The sequence below is a fragment of the Lepidothrix coronata genome, unplaced genomic scaffold (assembly GCF_001604755.1).
Source record: "Lepidothrix coronata isolate B3197 unplaced genomic scaffold, Lepidothrix_coronata-1.0 Scaffold251, whole genome shotgun sequence".
In the NCBI taxonomy this organism is placed as follows: Eukaryota; Metazoa; Chordata; class Aves; order Passeriformes; family Pipridae; genus Lepidothrix; species Lepidothrix coronata.
The window spans coordinates 168,763-192,289 of record NW_016690431.1 but is presented as its reverse complement, the minus strand read 5'-3'; the positions used below and the strand labels follow the sequence as shown (position 1 = coordinate 192,289).

The 23,527-nt window shown below is 36.5% G+C and overlaps 1 protein-coding gene across 1 annotated transcript in view; it reads left to right on the top strand.

The window, feature by feature from the left end:
- The window catches only part of HGF (hepatocyte growth factor), a 61,570-nt gene extending 43,423 nt beyond the window's left edge, over positions 1-18,147 (top strand). The window contains exons 10-18 of the mRNA XM_017835196.1: positions 709-811; positions 2,647-2,786; positions 4,948-4,986; positions 5,461-5,557; positions 8,238-8,312; positions 8,910-9,056; positions 9,798-9,904; positions 11,768-11,913; positions 14,121-18,147. Coding sequence (XP_017690685.1) covers positions 709-811; positions 2,647-2,786; positions 4,948-4,986; positions 5,461-5,557; positions 8,238-8,312; positions 8,910-9,056; positions 9,798-9,904; positions 11,768-11,913; positions 14,121-14,291 — 1,025 coding nt within the window. The 3' untranslated portion in view covers positions 14,292-18,147. The remainder of the gene's footprint in view (positions 1-708; positions 812-2,646; positions 2,787-4,947; positions 4,987-5,460; positions 5,558-8,237; positions 8,313-8,909; positions 9,057-9,797; positions 9,905-11,767; positions 11,914-14,120) is intronic.
- The last annotated feature ends 5,380 nt before the right edge of the window (positions 18,148-23,527 follow it).

The window sequence follows — 23,527 nt, the reverse complement described above, 5'->3', positions numbered from 1 at the left end:
TATATCAGAGAAAGGATTAAACTTTTACTTTCATTTTGTGTTTCTTGTAAAGTATCAATTATCAAAAAGTAAAATTACTGATGAATATGAAATTAAATGCTTTATGCAAAAAGTCTTTATAGTAGTGATAATTTTAAACAATCATCTTGAAAAGTCTCAAAAAGGCTTGTGATAAAAGTTTATGAATTAAACATGACTTCTGCTGGAGCGAACAGGCAAGTTTTTGAATTACATTGAAATGAAAGTCATGTTGATTTTTTTGATTTTGCTGAAGTATTACTTAAGTCTATGATTATACACAGTTGCCAGTATCCAGAACCTACACAGAGCTAGGCTGTTTCAAGTAGACTGAGTGCCTATTTTTTGAGGAGGGAGGAATAGGGGAGCATTTTTGCTTTGTTTTGTATAACCCAGCTTCTAATAACTTTTAAGATATTCTATGTGACCCCTCTAAATTAATCATAAACAAACTATTTAAAAAAAGAAATTTTCCCAGTTTATCTAAGTAAGACAGAATTTAAAATTTGAAAACTTTTTCCCATTTTCTTTCTGAATTGATTTATACAATTTTCTGATTTATTTTATATAACATTTGCTAAATGGAACACTTGTCTTTAGTAATTTGAATTACTGATGGAAAGGAAAAGTTTTCTTCTCAGTGTTGCACAATCACCCGCTACTTTTTTGACTCAGCATTCTTTTTTTCAGATTGTTATCGTGGCAATGGCAAGAGTTACATGGGGAATCTATCCAAGACAAGATTTGGGCTAACTTGCTCCACATGGGACAAAAATATTGAAGACTTACGTAGGTGTGTACATGTGAAACAGGAAGAGATGGTTCAGTGAGTCCTGAATAAATACTGCCTCCAAATGGCAACTCTTTCTCATCTGCAGGGATTCTAAAGCAGGCCCTTATGCCCTGGAGTTTTTAGTTTGTTTTTTTTTAATCTTTATCTTTTTCTTTTTTCTTCGTGTTTAAATACGTTACACAACATGACTTTGTTCCAACTAACCACTAATTGCAGGTTTTGGGATGTTTCTTAGTGTTTAGTTTACTGACCTGTTTTACCCCATCTTTGTCCCCAAAAGTTTTGTACAATGAGACGACAGCAGGAATGAGGCAGGAAATTATTATCTCATCAACCTAATCTCATAGCTCACACTGCTTCAAAGAGGAGGTTGGACTTGAAACCACCTAATGTCCCTTGCTGCCTGAAATTGGATCTTGAATCTACAGTCTAATGACACTGACATCAAATGCCATTAAAAAGACTTGTAATTTCTGTTGTTTATCATTACTTTGGCTTCATATTCAAGTAGTGGAAATGGCAAGTTACTTTAATTTATTTGTTGAAGTAAAATGAATCAGCAGGAAGTACAAAATAAGGGATTTATCTAAAATTTTGCTATGTATGAGATATCACACACACTAGTGGCCCTGATGGAAACAGTTTCTCCTTCACTTTCCTTTGGTTTCTGAGGCTCATGCAAATATGCCAATATTGCCTTTGGTACTTGTTGTTGAGTCATAGTGACCAACATAGTGGGCACTATTTTCCTTTGTAATCTGGCTGTCCCTGATTCCTTCTGCTGATGTTATTGTCAGTCAGGACAGTGTGTAAGTCAGCAAGTCAGCCCTTGGGGAAGCTGTATTGCAAAAGGCAGAATTCAGTGGCCCTGTCTGGAATCATCACTTGAACTGCATGTGTTTTTCCCCACAGATGTTAAGAGAGAGGATGCATATTCCAGTGTGCTGTCCATGTAAGGGAACCAGAGGTTTAAGATCATGACTTCTGAGAAGCCTGATAAGTCTTCAGTTAGAATGAGATAGCATAAACCTACTGGATGCTTGATGCAATTGCATTCATTTAATTGAGCACAGATCAGCCTTGATTTTCTTACTCCCACACATTTTCCATCTGGGAACTTCTTTGGGGAGTTATCTGTCTCACTGCAACAGTTTCTCTGGTTATGGATGTACTAGAGGCAGCATACGTTGTTGGTAATGAACTAAAAGAGCAGTACAGCTGTAACCAGGGAAGCCTATATCCTTGTGTCTGCCAAATCAGAAATAAACAGATTTCTCTGCTTCAGATTGTGACCCCAAAATTTCCCCTTTAAAGTGCCCCATATAGAAGTACGTTAGGTGACCTATCACTGCGGTTTGTTTGAGCCATTCATCCTTCTGCTTGCCTGCTGTTCAGCCTTGCTAACTTTCTTAGTTTGCCTTTCCTTTGCCTATGATTCATCTTTGCAGATTCAACGCTCCCTTGTGCTGTTAACCTGCAACCTGTTCTCCCCAAAGAGATCTGCAGGTTTGCTGAGGACATCACAGGCACCCTTCTAATCAGTGTAACGGTCCCTCCTGAGGGTATCTAGAGATTTTAGCTTGACTGGGAGATCTAGAAACCTCACAGCTGTCTAGTGCACACTGTGCTTAAAATACCAACCAGAGGAAACTTGGACCCAGATCCAGCAAATATTTGGGTCTCGTCTTCCCTTTGATTTTAACCAGCCCTAAACCCTGACCTGTAGGCTTCTCAATCAGCTAATAGTACAATGTGGAGCAAAGCAACATTTAACCTTTGAAAATTTGGGCTATAGTATAAAGCTTTTCAGCACTTTGAATTTTTTTTCCCTGTAGGCATATACAAATATTCAGAGAACCAGATGTTAGTAAACTGAAGAAAAACTATTGCCGCAATCCAGATGATGATTTTCATGGTCCCTGGTGTTACACAGATGATCCTCTTGTTCCCTGGGATTACTGCCCTATTTCTCGATGTGAGTACTTGCTATGCCTCTGGCATTGTCAGCTGTGCTGTCCCAGTAAAGCCATGGTTTCACAGGCATATGCACACCTTTCCATTGTCACTTGTGGCAGTGGAAAATGTGTGATTCTATCAAAAATCAATTGTGCGTGACTGAGAAGGAGCAGACAGAAGCTGCTTGTGCAATATATGAACAAGGGGTTCTTTTCCTTGACCAGCTTGGAGATTTCAAGGCTTATTTATGCAGCAGGAGCACAAAAGGGCTATTACAGATGGTCAAACATTTTCCAGCAGATCTAGCTATTGAATGAGGGCTGGACGGAGACAAAGAATTGTCTGGTGGTCAGAATGCTGGCTGTGGCCTCAAGAAACCCAGGGAGAGTTATCTTCTAAACTACAAGCTTCAGAGTCTCTTTGTGTGATCTGTATTTGTAAAGTTAGGATAACTCACTATGTATATGCTGAAGTGTATATGTGCTATACAGATTAGATTCTGCTTTCAGATGTTTCTGGGATGATTTAACTCCTGGCAAGAATCAGGAAAATAACGCCCCCAAAGTTGAATGTTTAAATCTAAATAGCTTAAAAAAACAGAATTAAAAATCCTAGGGAACTCAGTAACAAACAGACAATAAGTGGAAAAAGACAGTTTTATGCTGAAAAATGCACAATTCATATTTATGTTCAAAATCTTTCTCTTCAATTCTTATTTCTAAATTACTTTGCTGTGTATCCTGGGAGAACACTTAAATGGTAAATCAGGCTTTTGAATACATGTCTCTGATCTCTAGAGGTTAAGGATAATGTTACACTCATTCCTAGTGGCAATCTGCTGCATTTCCTCAATAGTCTGAACTCCTGCATCTCTAAAAAGTGATATTTGAAGTCTCAGGCGATGCTTTGGCATCTATGAGAGGAGTAAACAAACTGTGCAAAAGGTTATTTGTGTCAATGTAAATTAAAAAAACAGCTGAAGAAATATACTTTTTGTTCACTTATTCTGTGTTCATTATCTGAATCTACGAATTCCTAAGGAAATATTCACAGTAAACATTTCTAGGGTAATGCAACATTGGTGACTATTACAATTTCTGCAATCAAACTCCAGAGTGGGAATATGTCTGTTTTACAACTGTAACTCATATGGACTACTACTAGTAGCTCATTTACTTATAACCAGCTTAACAAGTACAGAAAAAATTCTGACAATTCCCCAATTAACTTACTTGGTGCCTTTAACTGGTCTATTCAGACAACATTACATATATATATATATATAGACACACATATATATACACATATGCATGTATACATATGTATATGTGTATATATATATATGCACATACATATGTATGCGTATGCATGTACATAGAAATTTAACTATGTATATAACTCTATACCTTTATATTTTATACATACATATACATGTGTGTATATATATATACATATATATGTGTGTCTATATATATGTATTTGCTTAGTGGTGGAAATCTGGTTGGATGAGACTGTTTAAATTTTGCTTGTGCAAATTTTCAGTAGCTACACCTGTACCTCCACTGTGCTTCCAACTCAATATGCTGGGTCACTCTGTAGACTTTACTGAAGGCAAAAATTTTGAGTGAAGGTTAAGGAACCTTGTTGTAACTGCTTTTTTTTTTTTTACTTGGACTTAATGGAAGAACTGAACCAGATTTTGGGGAACACATTTTGATAAGGATGAGTTTTTTGTTGATAGGAACATAGAAGGACTCTTGAAGTTTCAAATGTTATTAAGGAAACTAGAATTTATTTTGGTCTGATTTGGATTTAATCACATGACTTCCATAGTTCCTCAAAGCTTGTAGGAAAGTCACAACTTCATTTTTCAGCATTTGCTTGTTTGAATAAAACATGTAAATCGAACATGATAGGCAGCCTGATGTATTCAGAATTCAGCCAAGTAGAAAAATGCTTACAAGTCCTATTGCAAAATGTTTATTTCTTATTTCATTCTGTTGGGATAAAATTCTGCTTTCTTGTTAGTTCCTACTTAATTGTACTAAAGAAATCATTGAAGTTTAAAACCTGGTGTATCATTAAAGTTAACAATATGCCATTTGCTGTTGATTTTTACTCTATTAAATTTTTAAATGCATTTTAATTTTATATTATGGTTATCATATGTGTCTGTCTAGGTGAAGGTGATACAACTCCTACTACAACCAGCTTGGATGGTAAGTAAGTTTGTGCGTATACTGTGCAATGCATGACTGTATCCTCTAAGACTAAGCATTTCTTTCCAATTGGGAAACAAGTAAAATCAGTTAAAGTTATAAAAAAATCATATAGCCTGAGTAAAATTGCTTTTACCAGAGGAAAATGGGGAACAGCTCTATTGCACTCCTTTATCTATTCTCACTGTTATGTCTTACCAGTGGTAAGATTTGGTAGTGATTTACAATGTTTGCTTTTTAACTACATAAATCTCAAAAAAACTATTTAAATGCATGTATTTTATATTCCCTGTGGATATTTATATAGACATACTCAGCTTCATTGAAGTAGTTTTGGTGGTTTAGAAATATATTTCATTAGCGTAGGGAAGTTAATCCGTAATAAATATTGATCTTCTTGTGGCCCTTATGTGCAACTGCGCAGGTTTCCTACCGCTGTTTTTAGTAAAATGTGATCTCTGGACCTGCTTTCAGATACTACCATTCCTTGTGCCTCAACAAAACATTTGAGAGTTGTAAATGGAATCCCAACACAAACTAACGAAGGATGGGTGGTTAGTTTGACCTACAGGTAACTATTACTTTGGTTAGAAGGACAATACATCTAATAGGACATTTGTTTTGGAATTGTAGAAAATGTTGAACATATTAAGAATAATTCTACATTGGAGTTAAATTCTGTAAAAGCAGAGAAACAGGATTCCTGTGATGTCAGATGATGCCATAGTATGAACCCTGCTAGTGAAATATTTTATATGTTCATTATTACTAACTTAGCCACATGAACTTGTAAAGCATTCATAGTGTTCTGCTCTCTCAATTACTGCAGATGTTTTCATAACATTGGCTTAGCATTCAACACTAAATTGTTTATTTTAAAGACCGTTAGGAAAAAGCTGAATTTCATAACATTTTCACTGTGACAGTAGAGCATTTAGTTGCGGAGTATAGGATTGAGGACTTATACCCAGGTCAAATTTAGCTTTCTCCTTATATCATTGCATGCAATTAAAATTTGTTTGGTATTAAAAAAAAATAAGTAGGAGCTATGAGGAAACCCTTTTCATTCTGTAAAACAGGACCCTAACACGTACAGCTTATGTTTAACACATGTATTACATTATGGCAGATCTTACTTTGCTACTGTGTAAAAGCCAGAACACAGAATTGCTGCTTCCTATGTTCATTACTCTGGTTCATAACTCATCAGCTGGAAGTGTGAATCATTAATTTATAACAGGATATATCTCATGTATCAGCCTACATCTTCTATCATGGAAAAAAAAAAGTAAAAAGCCTCTTAACCTCTGTGGGGAAAAACACATGCAGTCCAAGTGATGATTCCAGACAGGGCCACTGAATTCTGCTTAAATGAAACATGAGAGCAAAGGAAAAGATAAAAAAAAATATTTTCTACATTGCTTCATTGCTAGAGAAGTTCCAGGGTTTCTTCTCATCCATAGTAACCTTTGCATCTTGTGAGATCCCATCAGAACTATTCCTTTCTAGAAGTGTAGCGAATGGTCCAGAAAGACATTTCTAAAGGAACATCACTATATTCCTAGACTGAATAACCGGATAGGTGGGCAAAATCACTCTGAAAAAGTTCAGCTTTGTTCTGTTTTAGAAGCAGCCTTGATATTTGAGGAACTTTTAGACAGGTAAGGTGAATTATGTCTAGGTACCCAAAATTTAAATAGCTAACGTTAGGGTAGTTGAACCTGGATTTTTTGCTGTGTGACAAAATTCTGTAAAATAGATGAGTGCTTAAATGATTGCAGATCCTTTTATGAATAAGGGATTCCTGGAATACTCCAGCAGCAAAATATATTTTGAACAATTACATGTGGGCATAAAAATGTAGCTTTATTTTGTATTGTTACCAAGGAAGCAAGTAGAATATTTTCTGAAACAAAATCCTAGTGACTTCAGAACTTTCTGCAAGAAAACTTACACTTCAAGATGGAATTGCCATGTCTGAATGGTGAACACTTAGTGATACTTAGAAACTATTCTTATTTGGCAACCAAAGCACACCTCTAAATGTTAGATTAATCAACGAAATTTTGTTATATATCAAATCCAGATTCTGGTATCAAGTTTATTTAAGTAGATTTTGATGGTTTTCATCTGTGTCATGGAACCAGCTCTAAATTTGCCCCATATTTAAATAAGAAGTTAACCTTTCTAAGTGTACTAATTAATCTTCTAAAGCAGATGATGAAATCTTGTCTAGTAAAATAATAAGTGATGCAAATATAACATGAAAGAACTCATTTATACTCCTGATTGTGACATTTTTATAACAAAACTGGGGAGAATCTATATTTTAGAAAGACTACAGCCTTTTGGACCAGATATTTTCCTGCTCAACCAAATTCAATTAAAAAAAAAATCAAACGTTTGTGTTATTCTGCTGTCTTTGAGCTCCATATAGAATCTGGTATTCATCCAGCAGTTCTTTGCAAAGCTTTGAACATTTGTGTGATTTGAATTTATAAATTGTGAGATTTTAAGCTTTTCTGAAATTGCTGACAATTCTGATTCCCTTTCCAAAATGCTGCAGAAAATAAATGTAATTTTGGAGGCACAATGAAGGAAACTAATTAATCTACATTCCACAGTAATCTTTTTTTTTTTGAAAGAACTGTCATGCCTAATTGCTTTAATTTTACTTGATATATTATGCTTCAGGTTTTCTATAATCACATGTAGGATGTCATACACTGCAGATTGTTTCCAACTGAAGTATGTGGGGACACAAATCTCCTAGGGCTTGTAATCAAGTAGGAACTCTCCACCTTGAGGTCAATGCTTTGAATGATACTTACATGAGTAATGACCAAATTTGTTTACATCTGGTGGCAGTTTGGGGACTTGCTTGAATGTTTGAGTCCAGCTCCTGTTAAAAGAATTTGCTTGACTGGTTTGTTGGTTTTTTTTATTTAATTTTAATTTTAAATTAGGTCTCTGATTACAAATTCAGCTTTGAAACCACTAAATGAACAGAGTAACTGAATTGGTCTTTCTTTCTGGTTTTTACACATTAGAATAAATCGTTGTTAAGTCATGTTACTGTAAGTGTTAAAACTGTACAGCAAAGGGACAGAGACATGTTTCTGTGTATTGTCAGTCTGCCACTTTTCACCAGCAAAAGTATGTAGGGAGCAAAGTACTCTTTAACATTTTGACTATGTAGAAATTAATACCCTTCCTTTTTTTTTAACCTTTTTTCTTTTTTCTCCCCCCAGGAATAAGCATATTTGTGGTGGTACTTTGATAAAGGAGGAGTGGGTTCTTACAGCAAGACAGTGTTTCCCTTCTCGGTACAGTAGTCTGTAACTTTGCAATATTAAAATCCATCTATTTTCAGGAACTTATCAGCACAACACGTCTTCAACTTAAATGCAGCAGTTTTCCCTCCTGTTTGGCTTTAATACTGCTTTTCTAATATAAAAGGCCCACGGGACCTTGGTATTTTCTGTTATTATTGTTGTAAATCTAAAAGAGCTCTGGCTATTTTACATAGAAGCATAAATAGGTTTTCCAAGTGTCATGGTTAGACAATTGCCTTTTTATGAGAATAACCTCATGCCTCTGCTTAACTTGACAGAACAAAATAGAAAACTTGGGCAAATCTCAAAAAGTTCAAAGGTTCATACTGTCCAAGGATCTAAATGTTTGGATACTATTATGAAACAAAAATTAGATTTTAGTAACAGTTAAAGATAAAATTATGTAATGGCTTCAGGCCAAAAACTTACATTCAAGCATGTTGATTTTGGAATAGCAGTTGGCAGCGTAAAACCATTTCTGCTGAAGAGCATTAGTTAAGATCTTCTAGCCTAATCATATTAAGCAGAGTTTTTTGAGTTATTTTATCTTATACTCAGCAAAATCATAACCAACTTTGTCTCATTTAGGTACAAAGATTTGAAAGACTACAAAGCCTGGCTTGGAGTCCATAATATCAAAGGAAAGGGAGAGGAGAAGCATAGGCAAGTCCGGAATATCTCCCAGTTGGTCTATGGCCCTGCAGGGTCAGATTTGGTCCTACTGAAACTCAGCAGGTTAGTAGTTGTTATTGTGAATTCCAGGATTTTCATCTGATGGATGAGATTCTTCCTAAATAAGATTTGCAAGTTCATTGATCTGCTATCTCCAATACTACAGATGCTGTCTCCATGGGCTAAACTTCCAATTCAAAGACATTTTACTTGGTATATGCAAAAATACAGGTCCATCTACAGTACTCAGATTCTGAAATATCAGTTGTTTTTTTTTCCTGATAACCATGTTTAGGTTTGTTGGGAGATTTAAAAAAAAAACAAAACAACAAACCCACAAAGTGCCCACATGGACTAGTATAAGGTTTTCATGGCTAGGCTTCGCAAACGAAGATTTGGGAAGGGCTCTACCCATGTTTGTTGCAAAGTATAAGGTTTTAATTTATAGAATAAGCACCAGATTGTAACTTAAATCCTTGTGTATATACAAACTTTCAAACTTTCTCCAGATTAACAAAACTACATATTCAAATGAAATGCCATTATTACTTACTTTTAAGATTAAAACCTAAGTTAAATAGCATAAAAGTGGTGACAGCATTTCAAGAAATCTTTTGACAGTTAACAGCTGTAGCACAAAAATTAGGTAGAAGAATCCATCACATTCTTTAAAGACAAAAAATGAAGAAAAAGAATTGGCACAGGTTTTGATTGCTGTGGTATATAATAAACTTAATGCCATTTTTAAGATACATTTTAGAAGATCAAAATCCATTGTATCTATTATTTTGTCTCTCATTTCAGACCTGCTATATTGACAAATTTTGTAGAAATAATCCGATTGCCAATTTCTGGTTGTACCATTCCAGAGAAGACCAGTTGCAGTGTTTATGGATGGGGATACACTGGATGTAAGAAACTATTTTTAAAAACTAAATGAATACGTTGACAGCTTACTTCCTCTTGTCATTATAGGTGAGGCTGCTGGTATTGCCTGATGCCACAGTTGTCCAACACTTCTTGCTATAAAATACAGTTTCTTTTTTTTTTTCTAGTTTTATAAATCTTTGACCATTTTATCTAAGTTCATTTAATATGGAATATTTTCTACTAGTCTATCCTTTTTTGTTGTTGTTTCAGTGACAGGCAAAATTATTCAAACATTTCAAGGAATGACCTAGAGAAAAACATTGATCTACATGTTAAAAAATTAGAAGATCTGTTTTGCAGAATGCTAGCTGGTTTTTGAAAAAATCTGGTTCATCTGTTTCATCATGAGCAGTCTCCTTCTGTATCCCAAAGTAGGCCGCCCTGTGGAAAAACTCATACAGAAACATGTAATCAAAGACTTTATTAATATACACAATGACACTGAACTAGGGATGCACAAGCAACCCTAGGTCTGGTATTTCCAAATTTTTGAATACTTGACTTTGCAGCCTTCCTAGTGTTTATTAAACACAGTTTTTGTGTGAAGAAAATACAAATATGTGGGAGAACAGACATTTATTTAGTCTGGTAAATGCTATATCTGGCTAATTATGTGTTGATAATAAAGTTAATAGCTGCCAGTTGACAATAATTACTCCAATATTTACTGTGCTCGAATGTTGTTTTGCCACAGACCCTGAGTAAGCAGCAGCAACATACTCACGCTGTCCTGGAAGCAGGGCAGAAACTAGACTGGAATTTTGAGTCTCTCTTCCATGTAGCCATTACTCTGCACTTCTTTGTGGGTGGCAATTAATCTGTACCAGCCCTCTCCCAAATGACTGCCTTTGATGTTCCCAGCATGTCCACACTAGCAGTCCTCTGGGGCCATCGGCTGTCTGGGGGACAGGGACATAGGGCTGGAGCACAGCATCACAGGAAAGCTTAGCTTAACAGACCTGATAAGGAATTTGCAATGCTGTGGAGTTATGTAATACAGTAAATACATAACATCTGTCATCCAAGGACTTTGTATTATATTTTATGCACTACTTATTATAATCCTCACAGAATCCTGGTCAGGGAAGGAAGAAGTGTTACATCCATTTTTGCAAGAAAACAGGATAATAAGTCAGTGGAGAGCAGGCTTGGCGTTTTCTTTTGATGGCTGTGCAGAGAATGGGCAGGTCCAGACCCTTTATTTATCTTTGCAGCTTGTACGGGCTTGTCTTTCAACATGTAGAACAAGAGTAAGCTCCACAGGGCTCCTGCTTCCTGACCTTCACACTGATGAATGGAGATTACACAAGGCTCTGCCCTTGCGGGCACAAAGTCATTCAGTGTAGCTGAGCCAGCACAGAATGAGAAAAACTCTACTCTGCTACAGGATTTCTCAAGTCACACGTCCTTCCCTGGGCCGTGGCAGGCACTGTTACACATTAACTCATGTTTAAGGCAGGGAGCAGAATCCTTACTCCACTGATGGGAGAGAGAACATTTTCAGGATCTCTTTTTCTGATTTCTTTGATATGACAGGGCAAGCTGGTGGTGAGCTGTAGAGTAAGCCCAGTTACCTAGCCCTCTATTTTAATACTAAAAATTTATTCACATATTCTCAGAGAACTGAACAGACAGGCAAACCAAACAAATGCCTTGAAAATCTAATTTGTAGAAAATAGAAGAAATCCAAAATACAAAAGCATGGTGGGGATGGACAAAAATGTGAATACTCTAGTGAAAGGACAATAACTCAAATTACATGAGTCAGTTTATCCAGACTGCAGCTTGAATTATCTTTTCCCCTCTAAAATAGAATAAATTTTTTATTCTCTTTTCAATCCTAGTAGTTAACTATGATGGCCTGCTCCGAGTAGCAAACCTGTTTATTTTGGGAAACGAGAAATGTAACCAATATCTAAAAGGGAAGATCACTGTGAATGAGTCAGAAATCTGTGCTGTGGCTGAAACCATCGGTGCTGGGCCTTGTGAGGTAAATATTGCATTTCCTGATACATTCTTAGGAGCTACCAGCCTGGCTGTTTCTTTCCAAAAAGTAATTTACTGGAGTTTTTTATAATTATTCTCTCTGTATTACACTCATGCATGAAGAATTATTTTCATCTTTTGCATTGGAAAATGATTTGTGTTACAAGTGTTTTATTTTCTGCCAGACTGCAGGAAGAGGTTCCTTTGCTTCAACTTCACCGTGCTACCACACCAGTGAAAGATGTACATGAATGTTAAATATGCTCATATGACTGAACACTATACTTGTCTGAGACAAATTTGTGTTCTGTATAGAAAGGGTTGAAGTGGCCTGAGTGCTAGCAATAGCACTTTTGATTGAGTAGAAAGAAAAGACTGGAACAAATTTAGCTTCTTAGTTAGATGGGGAACTTCATGCAAAATATATGAGTTAATACCCAACAGAGTTGATAAAGTTATGAAGGAAGGAGAAAGATACAAAAATGTTTTGAGGTTCATATCACTCAGAAGACTGGAGCATTTGGTCTCCCTAATCAAGACTGAGCAACATGTCAGCGAGGACAGGAGCTATATGATCACTACTTCAGTGATCATATAGCTTGATAGAGGTGTTTTGCTTGGGACTAGTTTTGGTGATGGAGAAAAGACATCTGAGAAGAAATGTTGTAAATAATGTATTACAGGAAAAGATAATTTTTTTTTTTCAGAAAATCTGGCTGATGAAATGATATCTAGATGGAGGGCAGTCATGAACAGTACTAAGTATTTAATATCTGGAGTAGAATAGTTGATTTACTAATACTGATGTTAACCATGTAGTGAAACTTTCCCTACCCAAGAGTACTACCAAACCATGGGGAACAGAGATCACGTTCATCAAGCTGAGGCCTCTTCCATTTATTATTAATATTCCACGGGATCACTTTTTTGTTCCAAAGTATTTTCTTCAAAATAAGAATTTTATACTTAATTGTAAATGAGGTCTTAGGCTTGTCAAGGCTTATAAATGAAACATCTGCATGGAAGTCTGCTGGGGATCCTGCACTTTGTTTTCCCCTGCAAGGGGAATGGACTGAATTAATATTAGCAATCAGTCTTAATCGCTGCATGGTTTCCTGCTCCCCAAGTTCCCCTTTGAAGCTACTTTCCTCAGCAGAGAACATTCAGAGGAACAAAATCAGATTGACAGGTGAAACTCCACTCCTGAAACTGTTTTATGAGCTACTCCAATGGCACTGACATAGTTCATTGTTCAAGTGGGAACTATTCTGCCATCAGTCAAAAAAAACCCCAAACCAAATAAAGGTCAAACATTGTTGTTTCTCTGGTGATCCGGAGAGAATACAATGCTAATTGTCTGCTTTTATTTTCTGAAACAATGTCTCGCTATCTGATATGAACATTTACTGTCTAGTTTTGCAGCTAGTTTTCTGGGTTCAGTGTACCTTTAGCCCAAGTAAAAACTGCAGAATCTATGTTCGAGTCCGAAGTGTATATGAATATATCTAAATTATTGTTTCAATCTAATTTAGACTGGATGTATTTTAGTGCTAAATAAGATTCTGATCTTAGTGGGTCATACTCCGAATTTTCACAGAATGTATAAACTGGTGCATAGGTGTCTCATTCATTCAGAATAATAAAAAAGAGCATTTTAACAAGTTATGTATCAAAACTGTGTCTAAAAAGTATTACCTTTTATTATGTTTGAGATCCTCCCACATGCCTAGTACACATAGATTCTTATCCTAGGGCCTTGCAAGATGATTGACTGAAAGATACTAACCTGACTCTGTCAGTAGTCTTGGATGCAGAGCCTGTTATCATAACAAAGATGCTTATCAGTCACCTCACATTCTGCTCATCTGGTTTATATTTACATAAACAAATATTAAGCTTGCAGGTAGCTGAAAGAGGTGAATAAGATCTGATAGTCTGAAGTCTCTAGAACTACATGTAAAGATGGATCACAGGATTTAATTTCCATGGAAAAGAACCAAAGGGTCAGAGGGCAACTTTGTCATTGGTTCTTATAAGTTCTGGCTATGAAAAATATATTGGAAGTTGATTTATATCCTATGGTGGAATAACACTATCGCCTGTTCATTGAGCAAGGTCATCCCCAAAAGAAACCACTCAGTAGGATACAGGTGGGAGCGATGTCTTGAAGCATTTTGAGAAGTGACATCCATTATGTTTATCTTTTCCTAGCGAGATTATGGTGGTCCCTTGGTTTGTGAACAAAACAGGCTGAAGATAGTTGTTGGTGTCATTGTTCCTGGCCGCGGATGTGCCATTCGAAATCGTCCTGGGATTTTTGTTCGAGTCTCATATTATTCCCGGTGGATACACAAGATTATGATGACCTACAGAAAACCGTGAAAAACTCAACAACTTTCATTGAAAGATTTTGGACAGCATGGAATTAATATGTAATTAATGTAAAGATCAGCAATTTTTTAACTACTTGATAGTCAAGTTTGTTGAGCTTCACTTAATATTTATGGGTGTTTTTGTTTGTCTATCAGTGTTGTTTTATAAATGTTGGAGTGACTTACAGTATATGCAAGTATGGTGACATATCTCCTGAAGATACTTGAATGGGTAAACAATTTCACAATGACACTATTACTGGATGATAAATGATTCTGTAGAAATAGATCATATGACCTGTTTTATGCTGCTCTTCAGATTATCTTAGAAGGAGAAAAAAATTATAGTTTTATTTAACACATTCTTTCCATGAGCCATATATTTCTCTTCATATATGACAAAAGACCTACTGAGAGATATATGCAACTGTCAAGGACAGCATATACGATCATATTTCTCTTTCCCCCTTATGAGAGGACAAATATTGCAATATTTTATTAAAAAATAATCCTTTAATAATTAACCTTTTAATTATTGAAGGACTTTGACAAGCCTGCCATAAGCAGAGTTCTCATAGAAGTCACTACCAGTTCGGTTTTTTTAACAGTGCTTATAGACTTTAGTTCTGCACTTGGTTCCTTCACTGTATATGTGATCCTCTAATAGATGTTCCAAAAAACTTTTTGGTTAGCAAACCATTGATCATTTCTTTAAAGTTTGACCCAGAAATAACTGAATTTCCAATGCTAAAGACAGCATTTTGTACAGTTTGAAAAGTAATTCTGGAAGACTTTGGACATTAAAATAAATTACAATCAAATATGCCCAAGTCTTTCTCAACAGACAAGAATTAAAAATTCACTTGGTTCTAGTTTTTCATGAAAGTAACTCTCTATTTACAACAGGAAAAAGAACAGTTAAATTTGGCACCTGGCTGGGAAACTTAAGACTGGGAAAAGTAAGTTATACATTAATAGTTTTTAAGAGGCTTGAGTTCTTTGCTAAAACCTTACCTAGATTTGGACAAAATTCTATCCTCTGTATAATTCGTTTCAGGATAATAAAATTATTGCAGATTGATATGATCTTGTATATAGTATGGACAACATCATCAACAGTTTAGTAGCTTGTGTTTCCTACCTGCATGTAGAATCATCATTTCCTTTTATATTGATGGGGAAAGGGAACAAAAAATCAACCTCTATGAAAAGGGTTTGTTCTCCTTTAGGCATTAAGTTGTATGGCTGGAAGTATTGTACGAATACATTCTTATAGATGGCACTGATTACCCTGCAAGTTCTGGAAAATTGATGCAACATATATACAATTGTTAGTTTTACTACTGTACATGTAATTGCATAAGTAACAACGCTGTTACTTCACTTGTGGCTGCATAAATTGTAAACGCTTCCAGTAGCATTTCCAGTAGGGTATGTGTATCATGTCTAACTGCATAGCCACCAAGCTGACACCGTGGTGTAGACATACAAAAGGACATTTCATGCAGAAGATGCAGAGTTGAATTCTGCCCTGTCAGAAAGTAACCACTTCAGGGGAGTTCTCTTGGGAGACCAGCCCTCGTGTTGACTTACCGGCCCTCGTGTTGACTTACCAAATTTTCTTCAGCAGTGCACTTTGACTTCACATCTCCTGGTGAACTGGGATGAGTTTCAGCTCGTGCTTAAGTAGCTTGGCTTGCTGAGATTTGTGACAAGCATCCAGCGGATTCTACTGGCACATTGGAAGAAGTCTTTCAGCAAGCAGAGCTTCTACAATTCCTCCCAATGTAAATAGTCTCATTGGACAAGATGTGACTTCTCTGTATAGCAGGTTCGAGGTTGTGGATGCTACACAGACAGTCTGTCTAGGTCTGTCTTGGCCACCTCCAAAGGCTTTATGATCCCTTTGGCCTCTCTTATTTACTAGGCCTAATGAGGGCAGGATTTAGCCAGTTGTATTTACGGTTAATTATTGCCATGTATGTGAAGAGTGTATTCTTACTAAGTATATACTGACCATATCTTATAGAAAGGATTAACTTTTGAAGAGAGACTTTTAAAAAACTCCAAGTGAGTTTTGTTTTCTGCCACAAGTAGAATGTGGATAAAATATATGATTTCATGTTCACTCTTTGTATTCTAAGAATTGTTATGTGCTCATTGTATTATATTTGCAGGCATTTTGTTATGTCTATCTAAAAAAATTGAATCCTAAAATATTTTAGTTATAAGCTTCTGCTGTGCAGAAGACTGTGATTTTTATATATATATATCACACACACATATATATATATATGATAAAAATACTGTTTTTTGTTAGACAATGTGTAAGGATTTTTACCTGTTTGTTCTGGGCAGTGTCTCAGTAAAATAAATTGTGCAGAGTTGATGCTCCAGAACGTAACAAGTTTTTATGCACTTGCTTACCAGGTACTTTTGCTCTCCCTATCTCAATATGGAGGGCACCTGAGACCCTGAAGAGCAAGGGAAGAGAAGAATAATGATATGTGGTAATGAATTTGTACTTCATTTATTCCTGTGAATATTTCTTGTTGGTACCAATGGTACCGTACCAGGCAACTGTTATAACTACAGGATTCTCTTAAGAAAGGACACGCTATAGATATTTTTTTCACTGTTGTAGTATTTTTCTCTCTAACAAGGGAACCTGATCTTGTGCCCATCTAAATTCCTGGAAAGCCTCTTACTAACTTCAGTGGGATCTGGACTTCGCTTCATAAATGTGATTTTATTCATATTTGGATAAAGGGTACAGAACTTAAATTCTTGTCTAAGGACATTCTTAAACTCCACTGAATTTCATCTTCATTCTCCTTGCTGTAATGCTGTAATTAATCCTTGGTCTCTGAAAAATGTAATATCTGGTTATAAAATTTTGGAATTAAGATATAAGAGCTGATTTTTTGCTACTGAAGTTAGTTTAACTTAATTATTGTTCTTCTTTGGGCATTGGAACTGGCTGATATTTCTTCCTTTAATTAATGAAAACATTTTCCCCTTAAAAAAGCTTTTTTCCCTGTCTCTTTTTCTCTCATAAACCTCATGACCCTCAGAGAAACTTAGTTGTCATTGGGAATGTACTGGTCTAGATTTTTTGCTGCTACTGCTGAAATCTTTTTCTCTAGTTTAAGATTAAAATTCTCTGAGGCATTCTGCAATCCACTGCTGCAGGTAATGCCAATGTACTTGACAGAGCTACTCAGTTGAGTTGATCTTTTCAGATGAGGGTCCAAATATATCTCCAAGGATCAAAATCTACTCAGGCAAAATATCCCTTGAATTCAGTGAGTGGGATTGTCAAAAGAGTGGGGCCTGAGAGTTGCTCAGTGCTTTTCCCAACAGCTGTGCGCTGAACCACATGGATCCTTGGACACTGAAAAGCACACAGATTCTCTACTCCAAGGCAACTGCAGCAGGAGTCAAGGCTTTACCACCATCTTTCTGGAAGGTTGGTTGTAAACCAGCCAACCCCCAAGGAGACTGTATGAACCCTATTGGATTGGTTGTTTAGCCTTGTTTTCTTATCAATTATTTTCTTCCTCCCTCATGTGCACTGGCATATTACTGGTTTTGAATGTTGGGGCTGCTGGCGGGAACTAACATGGGTTTTCACCCTAAAATTTTGCAGTGTTCCTTTTTAAACATACTCTTGGGCATTTATGTGTGGTGTTACTTTGCATGGGATCTAACTTCAGGGAGCTGCCTGTGGAATTTAGTGTAAGATAAGAGTATTTTTTCATATTTAAGAGGGAAAAATAATCTCCCATTAAATGCAACTTGCTGAATGCCTAATGAAAAGGGAACACTGCGGTTCTAACTTGTATTACAAATTTTCTGTAATTAACAGCATCTTCATTAGTTAATAAAGTTGGTATTTTTGTAACCTTGTTTACTCTTATTATTCTTAATAAAGTATTTTATAAAAAAACAACAACTTAATTAGCATTAAATTTCTTATTTAAAGAGGACGGTTGGACCCCCACTGCTAGACTCCCAGTTCTATTTTCAGTGTGCATAGTAAGGAGGACTGGTACTTTAAAGATCTTCATGTGTCCAATAACAGAATTGCAAATAAAATGAAAGATAGAGCTAAATCCATGGCGATCCTGCTGAGTTTCCCCAAGACCTTTCTGATTGAATTCTCCACTGAGAATGGCCTAAGCATAGTGCAGTGAGAGTATATTTGCAGTCAAAGGATGTGCTTAACATAAACATGAATATTTTCCAAGAATTTTGTAGTTCCTTACAATTTTATTATGAGAGGCTTGGAATTTTAATTTTTTATATAAATATACTTTACTTTAGTGGAAAGGGCTCCTCTCACAGTATCACTGATGGTGCAAACGAAGATGTAAAGGGGACCACTAACTTACAACAAACATAGGTGCTGCTGCTGCACTTAATATCACAACCAACCAGCAGCTACCAAAAAAGGAAGCAAGTAAGCCCCTTACTAACCCCACTAGACTAATGTCTGCATTCAGCCAAGTATTGTCAAGCCCCTACAGCATCAGAGCATTCTGGTAAGTTCAAATAAGGGACAGTAAGTTCATTACTTCTTTGTCATTATCCAGCTGAAATTTCAAAGTTCTAAGTATTTCTGGTTACACTGTGGTTTTGGTGATTTAAACATATATTTGCTCCAGCTATACCAACAGTGAATCATTCTTCAAATAAACTTATGTGCAGAGTGTTTGAAATCTGATTTTGAATCTTCCATGGCAAACATTGTTTTCTTTTTGTTTTTAGTCCAAGAAAGGGATTTTGTAATTGATTCATAAAATCACTGGATTTTATCAGGAGCTCCTGAAATCAGGGGAGAGCTTGACGATAACTTCACCCATGTAGGAATGCTTCTAAAGTTATAAAAATCTAGAAATTGTCCATATGTCAAAACCATATTTTACTACAGTTTTACATTCTAAGTATTTAGTATGTTCAGGTGACCTGTCTGTCTTCTGGGAGCCATGAAAATTAAGTGCTTGTACAGCAATTTACACCACAAAAACCTATAAAGAAATATTGCCTTCATATTACACTCTGTCATGGCTTTATGTTTTGTAGTTGCAGGAACACTATAATCTGCAGATGATAAATGATGGAAACCCACACTGATGCACAGTGCTTGGGTTCTGCTCTTTGTTTTTTAACAAGCCTCATGTAAACAGAGCAGGCCATTTAGTAGAGTTTAGTTGTGTATCTATTCTGCCTTCAAAAACACTGATTTGGACAGCTATGTTCCAATAAAAACCATGTGTAATAAATAGGAAAGAAAACAGCTGGGTGGAAAAAGGCAAACCATAGAAAGATTAATACCGAAGTAAGCCCTAAATTCAAATAATTTCTTTTTTTTCATGTTGTCTTAGTTTTTATAACGTAGGATATATGGTATGAAAAGCTGCAATAAAATAGTTTAAAAACTAAATCTACTTCACTGTGGTTCACAACTCTTGGGAAGATGAAATGCCTTTTCCATATGGTCACCGAAGATGTAGGACAAGTTGTGCTTCTGAGGCTAAAGACCTGATACTACTTGCATTCAAATCACTATCAAAACACTCTTCTAAAGAACTACTTAGCCCCATCTAGGGCTAATGGATTTGTCCTAAATCTTCTTTCTGAGTCCCTTAGACCTTTTCACGGGATTTTTTCACATCTTGACTTAGGAGAGTGATCAGGGCACGTTCCAGACTGTTAATGAGTGGCAGAGGAAAAAAGCATCTGTTTCATTTCAAAGCTGAGCATCAAAGTTCCACTTCAGACTATCAACTTTTCTCAGTCAGAGTCTAACTGAATAATTGATGTTTACTGTTTAAATATTTTTCATTAAAATACTACTAATAGTAGTAGTAGTAACAACAATAATAGGAAGAATAATTTTAAACCCCACAATAAATGCAGTTTCTATTTAATGTAGCTTTTATATACATAATAATAAGTTCTTTAGGGAAAAACTCCCCACTAGAGCAAAAAAATGTACCACTTTGTAGTCCAAGGGTTGGTATTTGTTCAAGATATCTCAAGTTGTATCTGTTTAAGTTAGGGTTGTCCTCAGTTGGATTATTTGATATATTCTAATGGGAGAAAAAATATATATAGGACAGTACAATTCATAGCAATTTATCAGAAATAAGTCAAAAAATACAGCATTAGAGATATACATTGGATTAGACCAGGCTAGTGTAAAACACAAATAAGAATATAGTCCTTCTTTTCAGTTGGGGGAAGTTTTGCCTTCCATGAGTTTATAGTATTTATTCAGTTCATATTATGCTAACTGAAAATTTTCCAGATGGTTTTCTTTTCTTGAGGATTAATGTCAGCATGATACACAGACTGAGCAAGTATGCATTTACATCAACATTGCTATTACAAACCATGTCAACAATAGTCTTATGTCTTGGGTGTAAATATGCCATCTGCTGTTCAGCTTTGTATTTAACAGGGCTCTAACTTCACAGAGCAGTTACAAAACTGCCATCACAGATCTCGTTTTCTCCTTTTTTCTTTTTAATTTTTTCACTTTTATTAAATGAATGTTCAGAAAATTTGCTGTTCACAGCAGCGTGAGTTGTGGAAGCTTTGCATTAAACATTCACTTGAAAGCCTCTGTTTTCCATTTCTGTGCATCTTCACAAGACAGTCGAGTCTTAGTTATTGCCTGATCCTGTAATTATTTGAAGTTTATGTTTCTGTTGGCAAAGTTCAACATAGCCTCGATTTTTTGTGTTTTACATTTCCAAAGAAGTCCTAAGAATACCTTTAGGAGGTGAAAACTCATTGCAGCCTTGACAAAGTCAGATATCAGCCTTCAGCTATCCACCCTGATGCTCCAGTTTGCCATCAAGTACATTAACTCATGGAAAGCAGAACTTTTTGATGGGCTAGATGGATTCTACACATCCCACATCAGCAAGGCTTAGCTATGCCTGGAGAGGTGCTCCACAGCCCTCTGTACCAAACCATCTGTATGTAGCCAGAGGCTTGATGTAACTGAGCACTAAAAGCCCACAAATCACACATGGGCACAGAAAGAAGTGCACATCACACCCACACAAGTTCACATAGATGCCTTCACAATGGTGGACGCATCTTCAGACTAATTCAGAACTGCTTGGTCTACACACATACTTCAGGAAAACGATTATAACCTGGGGTTTTCCCTGTCCCAGTGCTGTGCTAACACATGCACCTTAGTATAGGAACAGGACAACATGAGAAAAGAGGTCTTTCCACCAGGAATACTTATCTCACTTCCAAACTAACCAAGAATAACAAAGAGAAGCTTAGTGATGACAGCTAGGATTATGAATTTTTTCCATCCTGAATTTGCACATTTGTGATGATAAACTTTTGTAGGGTAAACCTGAGCTGGGATAAAAAGTCTTACATCCCTCATATCCTCTGCTCATCCTTTGGATTAGCTGCATCCAAACTCAGTTCTGCAGTGATTGCATGTTTACATATGTTTTGAGTGTGTGTGTTCATGTGTGCGGATACACAGGTATCTATTCTTCCTGGAGCAATATAGAAGCTGTTTATAGTCCTGGAAGAAGACAAGTAGACCTGATTGGTGTTCAGGCATCTGTGTTCTAGTTTTTACACATCAGTGTAACTAAAACATGCATGTGAAAAACCCAAAAGTTAGAAATTAAAAAGCTCAGCCTTGGTCCTTTAAGATGCTCAAACTTTTTAGCAAATCAGTGATAACCACTTTCATCTACACTGAAATAAGGCATGGGCCTTTGGAGACCCTTCTAGATGCTTTTTTTTCTTTTATTCCACTTTAATTTTAGGTAGGTATCACCAGAGTCTGGCCTTAATACTAAAGCTGTCTTAAAAGAAAATATTCTTCTTGTAGAAACCTGCTTTCTTACTGGAGCTTTTTCTGGGCTGTTATCTTAATTAATTTGGTTAGAAGTCTCTTCTGAAGTTCTGGATGGGTTTTGCAGGCTGACTTCTTGCTTTATTTGTAAGCATTTTGTTTTCTAATCCCCTATGATGCCACTTAGTGTTAGCAACTTTTTAGTTCATGTAACTCCCTAACAGTAATCTCTGAACTAATTCCTGACACTAATTCCATCAGCTGAGGGGTTTTTTTTAAGCCCTACCTTTCTGCCTGGTTTACACACATGCTTGGAAAATAAAGAAAACATTAGTTTTCTTTGACTGATGTTAGAATTAATGCTGCTAAATTTTCTTATCGGTACTTTTTTCCCATCAAGACATGCAGATCTTACAAACTCAGTCTGCAGGAACATGTCAGTTTTATTGGTAATTTTGACAGAGACCAGGCTGGTTTCCAAGTGAAATCCATTTGTTTTCCCTCCAGCATGCTTGCTTACCTCCCCAGACTCCCGCTCTGTGTGGCTTCCTTCAAAGAGGTATTTCCCTGCCTATTTGGGTATGCATTGTGCATTCCCTTTCAAAATTGGCAGCAGAGTTTCCTATATTCCCCACTCTCCCTGGGGAGGATGGATTTTTCTTCCCATTTCCCTGTCGTATTCTTCAGGAGAGTAAAATACTCCTTACCTTTAAAGCAATTTCCAACTAAATGCAGGAAGGAAACTGTGAAGCCGATGCAATCTTGGGCAGCCAAAAGTTACAGGGAAACATCTCACTTTAGCATAAAACAAAAGCTTTGGATATGCTTCCCTGTTAAATATTTGAATATAGTCTTGGCATTCCTGTATTCCTTTGAATGGTTATTTCAGACAGTTCAGAAGAGTTTGTGAATTCCTTTCTTGGATCAGACGTGGTGAGGCAGGGGCACTTGCAGAGGCTGCAGCACAGTGTGATCCAAGGGACTCCTCAACACTGCTGATTGACAAGGTCTCCAATTCTTTTTCTTCTCTACTGAGTTTTCTTGCTCGTTTTCTTTTTTGTCTTGTTTGTTTGTCTGGTACTTTATTATTCTATTTTAATGCTGACAGGAAGAAAATAAACAGGGAAGAGTAGGGCTGGTGCAAGTGATGTGTTTGAACTGTCTGCTGGGTGAGATTTATGGTCTGCTAAGGACAGCTTTTTGGAAAGCTCTTCTCTTCACTCCTCTCTTGCCAGTTTTCTTGGCTTCCTTTGCTGTCTGAAGACACTTCACTTTCTCTGTTTGGAAAGTGCTTTCCTCATTATCTTCTCTGTACGGGTGGAAGTGATGAAGTCACTGTCTCTCTCCCCCCATTTCCCCCCCCCCCCCCCCCCCCCCCCCCCCCCCCCCCCCCCCCCCCC